At 35.2% G+C, this 6,039-nt stretch overlaps 1 protein-coding gene across 1 annotated transcript in view; it reads left to right on the forward strand.

Annotated features, from left to right (window-relative positions):
• Positions 1-5,696, forward strand: part of LOC119640462 (synaptotagmin-5) — a 23,677-nt gene extending 17,981 nt beyond the window's left edge. The window contains exons 2-7 of the mRNA XM_038038532.1: positions 3,637-4,220; positions 4,287-4,397; positions 4,470-4,590; positions 4,666-4,856; positions 4,919-5,222; positions 5,280-5,696. Coding sequence (XP_037894460.1) covers positions 3,666-4,220; positions 4,287-4,397; positions 4,470-4,590; positions 4,666-4,856; positions 4,919-5,222; positions 5,280-5,446 — 1,449 coding nt within the window. The 5' untranslated portion in view covers positions 3,637-3,665 and the 3' untranslated portion in view covers positions 5,447-5,696. The remainder of the gene's footprint in view (positions 1-3,636; positions 4,221-4,286; positions 4,398-4,469; positions 4,591-4,665; positions 4,857-4,918; positions 5,223-5,279) is intronic.
• Positions 5,697-6,039: the final 343 nt, after the last annotated feature.

Below are 6,039 nucleotides of genomic sequence, written 5' to 3' on the forward strand. Positions count from 1 at the left end.
CAAATGGTTTGGTTGAAATGTAATATATAATCTTTATTATATAAATGAAATCATTTGCCCGAGTTTACATAGTATTCGTTAAAGCCAGGAGCACTTCTGTTTGCATTTGCATCGCGAACCATTTTTATACGCTTACTCTCTAATGGATGCAATTTTTATACCCTTTCACATCGACGCAATTTTTAGATGTTTCTCTGCCCATCGCTTCTATGCTTTATTGATGTTTATGTAAACAATGTAATCATTTGATTACTTATTCAAACTATATGATATCAAGAGACAGTCTAGGTGTTTAAGGCCCACGTAGATATAGTTAGTCGAGGTTTATTAAAAATCCATTTATCGGATACAATGATCTATTTGGGCTATTATTTCATGTTCTTTATTGTTTTGGTTTCTACCTTTACATCGTTCAAGAACAAATGTACCACGTGCGGTGAATGGGGAGGTATAAACATCGAAGCTTTCCTTGGCCGTAGATAAGGAAATGCGACTAAAATAGGCAAAATAGAGCTTAACAACGAACTCATTAGAAATTAAAATGATATTATTTAAGCGATAACGAAAGGTACATCGATCGATGCCTGCAACCCATTTAACCAACCGAGCATCAAATTTTCTTTCGAGTTTATTTTGAAATAAATGCGATAAGTCTTTAGTAATTTTTGTTGTCTGAAGTAAACTCCGACTTTTAAATTGATTTCAATAAATGGAAGTGGCTTATACCGAGTTGAATCAGGCAATGTTCAATATCTTCCGGAAAATATCATTGCTAAATATAGTTCATCCAGGGAGTTCTAAATGAAGATTACCCTACAGAAATGGTAATATGAAGTAATTAGTGAATGTGCACGAGAGCAAAAAATTTTAAAGATTCAGTTCCAATAGGTACTTAAACAGTAATGGCAAATGTGCGAAATATATTGCCATTATGATGGACAGTGAATAAGTTTTGCTTTTAGAAATTTTCACTTTCTACGGTTTTTCGGATAAACACTAATTCCTTCCGTATATATTACTTGCTAAAAAACTCGTTGGAATAGATGTTGTTTTCGTATGGGTAACTTTTATAGCCGCGTCCTGAGTAACATTACAGGGAATTATGACAAAGTTGATATTGAAGTGTTTTATTGCGACTATTCTTTGGCGATTAGCAAAACTGATATGAAGTCATACGTTTGTTTTCGTCTTATCTTATTTTCTCTTTTGTCTATTGTTTTAGCTTACTCGTTCAGCAATTGAAATTAAAACTTATCGTTATATAGGATAAGATTTGAAAGATAGGCCGAGAAGGTCAAAATTTGGTATAGTTAATTTTTTTTTATCTGTATATGCACACTACAACATGGAAATAAATTGCATGGATAGATAACAGACAAGGAGACAGACAGACTTATATCAATTCAGAAAATGATGCTAAATCGATCGGTATAATAAGAGTTAGGTCTAAAGGGAGCTTTTCCACGTGCTATATACGTCCGCACTAACTGAATATAGCTTGTACCACAAGTGGTGTACGGCATACAAATAAAGCCGATTTTTACTTTGTTGCTTCTTGCGAACTTCAATGATTCCTCAAATTTTGTACTTTCACTAGTTTTGATCAAAATGCAGTAAACGTGGGTGTACACATACGTGGGTATATAGAATTTAATTATGAGTTCGCGACATATTAATTTTTATACGCATAGGTACATGAAGCTTTATAAAAGAAGTAATAGATTGTATAAAAATTATTTATTAAAGGCAGCATGACTAAAAGCGTGTGCATTTTAGACCCATTAGATATTTGAAAGTGGTTGAAAGCTTCCTTATCAAAGACACAAGTAAAACAATACGTCTTCTTCCGAAAAAAACCATTTTGAAGCTTTGAGCAGCGGTACAAGTTAGCCGTTTGAAGAGCACATATAATGCCTTTTGGGGCCTTCGAATAAGTGCAGCTCCGTACGGAAAGGAGGCAAATACGAGCAACTTGCTTGCACTGTCCGCGGCGAAGGGATCGCGATAAGTAGCGTAAAGTGTAGAATATGGTAAGCACAAGGAACTAGGATGTTGACAAAGGGACACGTTACTAGTGGCGATAAACCGGAACTTCTATAAGGTTAATCTTCGTGGGATCAGGTGGGGCTAGTTCTGCTTACAAAATCAAAAAAATAAACCGCTCTAGTCGAGGTTGAAGTCTATAGTTAACGCATTTCCGTCGAAAAACAGGCACAATATGTTGAGAGTGGCGATATCGCGATCGCTCAGCAGGATGACATTCGGTTCCACATGGCTAATTTCGCTCTGAAAAGATTAGCGGTACCCTACTGGCATGTGATTCATACTTTGGCTTCATTTACAAGAAATCAGTCTCTATGAGTTATTGCTAGTTTCCAACGGTGAGCAATCCTCTGTTGGAGCAATGACTCCACTTGTAAAGCCATTCAAAAAATGGGCCCTTTCCGAAGATATTTCATATTCTGGCTATAAATTATGCTTCGAATGAAATATTTATTTTACCATTCTCCTAAGCTAAAGGATTTTTTAAATAGAACAAGTAAGAATACTATAGGTGGACAAAGCCGCCGTTAAATACCCTACAGCACTTTGCCACTTTCGTTCTTTCATTTTCGCGATAATATATCAAAAATTTTATAATTCTTTTTTATAAAAAGCCCTCATATTGAAGGTTGCCAAAGAGATCAGCTGACGCGGTCCAATTATAAAAGAATTAATTTACTTATTAAAGGTGTTATTATTTTTCAATTATTTCCGTCATAAAACGCTACAAATTAAACTTTATCTCCGCATAACGGCTTGCTTTTCGCGAGAAACCCTGCATATGTTGCATTCTAAAAAATAAACCTTGAGGATCCAAATTTCTTAAAGTTAATTTTTACAGGATGTTGCTACTATAGACCAATTTTTCATAAAAAAAATATCTAAAATGAGATATATTTGCCATGCAGAGGCTCATTTTGCATTTGAACCGCTCTATGATGTGGGATCCGAAAAATATGCCTAACATGTAAAGGTTCAGTTTCCGGACGAACGATCATATGGCAGGGGGTTCAAAAGATTGCTTCTTCCGGCCTGAGTTGTTCACTCCAATTTAGAGTTCCGAAATGCTATTACTCAGCAGTATAGGTTGCGAGATTATGAAAGTCGCTTTAAAATTTCGATCAACAACTTTTGAAAATAAGGCGTTGTGTGTGGATTTTCAGTAATGCTCTCTCTGGGGCCGAACGACATCACTGTACCAAATTTCATCGTAAAATCTCAAAAATCACGACTTGAACGCAAAAATATATGCTGTACAAACAGTGCGAACTCTACACACGCTGCAACAATTGGTGCAGCGAGTAAAAAGATTTTTGTTCATATTCAATACTTGAGATGGACATCGATTATCAATGATAATCTACTCCTATTTATTTTGTGATAGCGTTATAGCGATGTATATAGTTTTTGTAACAATTCTTCAACATGTTACATTTCGTTTGGAAATATTTTGTTATCGTCGCTTGCGTAGTAAGTCATCTTTTTAGGCTTTTTGTCTAAGCTTTAAGTTGTCAAAACCGGCAGAAGAGAGCTTTTAGTTCAGGTTAAAACCTCTCATTTGTAATCCATAATTCATTTTGTTTTCTTTCTCAGCTCTGCTGTATCACCAAAAAAAATTCACCATGGATATTGTTATACACCAGGATGAGATTTCTGTGGCCCAGATTATAATTTATGCTTCGGCATCTTTTTTAACGGTCTCTATGATAGGCTTGGCATTGTATACCACATGTTCTAAGAAATACCGCTTAAATTGGTTTGAGAAAAATCTATTGGAATCCGCTAACGTTAAAGAGGAAGATGAACAGTGCCGCCATATGCTGATAGCTACAGCTTCTGGTTGCAATGTGGACAATGTTAGTGAGTGTTCGCGTAAGGGCAATCAAAGTCCAACTTCAATTAATACCGAAGATACTACCACTACATTTTGGGTACCATCAGCGGCTAAGACAGTGCAACAACAGGTTTCATCATCAGGCGAAGAGTCACCACCGCCCGACACACCCACGTCACCTACTGGTAGTCTTAAATCAAACTCGTTATCAATGTCTTCGGCCAGCTCTCTGCCTGTAGGATGTTCTGATAAATGTATAGGCTTGGCTACTACACGACCTAAGGTATCGTCAATGCATGCTAAATTGGACTATACGAAAATTGATATGAATTTATATCGTACGGTAAGAGGAATGAGAAAATTAAGCAAAACTATGATATTTATGCTAATCATGGAACGTTTCATCTAGAATTCCTTGCAAAAAAGTGACACGGGCCAACTTGATAATAGCAAGGGCAGTCTCCACATGAGTATAACATATGATCCAAACGCTGGCATGCTAACTATAAGATTGATAGAGGTTGGTTTAACTAATTCCCCCATATAATTAATATTTTAGATGTTAATACATATTTAATCCTTCAAATAATAGGCTCAAAATTTACAACCGCGCGATTTTAGTGGCACTGCAGATCCTTACGCTAAGATACGTTTATTACCGGAAAAGAAAAATTTCTGGCAAACTCGTATACACAAAAAAACTTTAAATCCTGGTATACAAAAGAAATTTTTAGAATTTTTATTTGATATACAATCTGTTAGAGTAAATTTTCTTTTGTAATAAATAGTTTTCGATGAGGATTTTGTTTTTGAAGAGAGTCCTAAAACTATCAGCAGACGTACAATTGAAGTACTTCTATACGATTTTGACGCTTATTCACGGCATGTTTGCATTGGCGGCATCCAAATACCTTTGGCTAGCATCGATCTAACCGGGAAGACAAAAATTTGGACACCTTTAGGCTCTTGCTCGGAACAAGTGAATACCTTCGTAATTGCTTTGTAATTAATGAAAAATTTCATTTTTAAAACGTTTTAAAGGATTTCAAAGTAGACCTGGGCGATGTTATGATTACCTTGGCTTACTTACCATCAGCTGAACGTTTAACCGTAGTTATCATTAAAGCTCGTAATTTGCGCATAGTTGATGACTCTCGTAACTCCTCAGATCCTTATGTAAAAGTCACTTTACTGGCTGGCGGCAAGAAGATTAAAAAACGCAAGACCGGTGTTATACGTAATAACGTTAATCCAGTTTATAATGAAGCTTTAACTTTCGATATCGGCAAAGAACTGCTAAAAGCTGCTAACATTGAATTGACTGTAGTCCATGATAGTTTGTTAGGTAAGCAATGAAATGAAAATAATTAAAAACTATTTGTTAAAAATTTTTCAATTTCAGGTTCCAATGAAATATTGGGCCGGGCTGTTATAGGCGGTGACCCAGATATACGTTACGAGGAAAGAATTTTTTTTGAAGAAATGTTTCGTTCAAAAAGTGCTACAGCTCAGTGGATACCGTTGCAGGATGTAATCTTACATAACAGCAAAGCCATTAACGCAAACTAAACTTTTTAAAGCTTAAAAAGGCTTCGACAGAAAGTTTTCTATGTTCTTGATATGGATAACATGTAAAGTTTCTACGATAGTGAAGAAATTTCCCAAAGAATCAGTTTGATAGCTACTGCTTTCTTAAAAGTCGCATTAAGATGTTAGCGATATTAGCATTCTGCAATGCGAACAGCAATTCTATTGGGGCGATGTTTTCTTTTATAATTTGAAACTAATTCTTTTGAAACCTTGTTAGCGTGCCGTGATTAGATGTTAGCAAATTATGTCTGCTTGCTTTTCTGTCCAGCGTTAACAACTGAAATATAACCGAATTGACGGAAATCCTGGAAGGAGAAGAGTTTAATTGTGTAGGCATGCTTCATATTGAATTAATTCTATATATACATATAATAACAAACATTTATCAGTACTTATGTATCTGTTAACTAATTTTGTTTATTAATAAATAATATTTATATAATATATAAATAGCAGCGCGCTGATTTTTGCTTAAAAAAACTTTAAAAATTTAATTTGCTGAGATTATCGTCCGCTTGGATCGAGAGCCAAGATGATAGATGATTATCTTGAAGATTCTTTTATTGGGAATC

Source organism: Glossina fuscipes, unplaced genomic scaffold, assembly GCF_014805625.2.
Source record: "Glossina fuscipes isolate IAEA_lab_2018 unplaced genomic scaffold, Yale_Gfus_2 121, whole genome shotgun sequence".
In the NCBI taxonomy this organism is placed as follows: domain Eukaryota; kingdom Metazoa; phylum Arthropoda; class Insecta; order Diptera; family Glossinidae; genus Glossina; species Glossina fuscipes.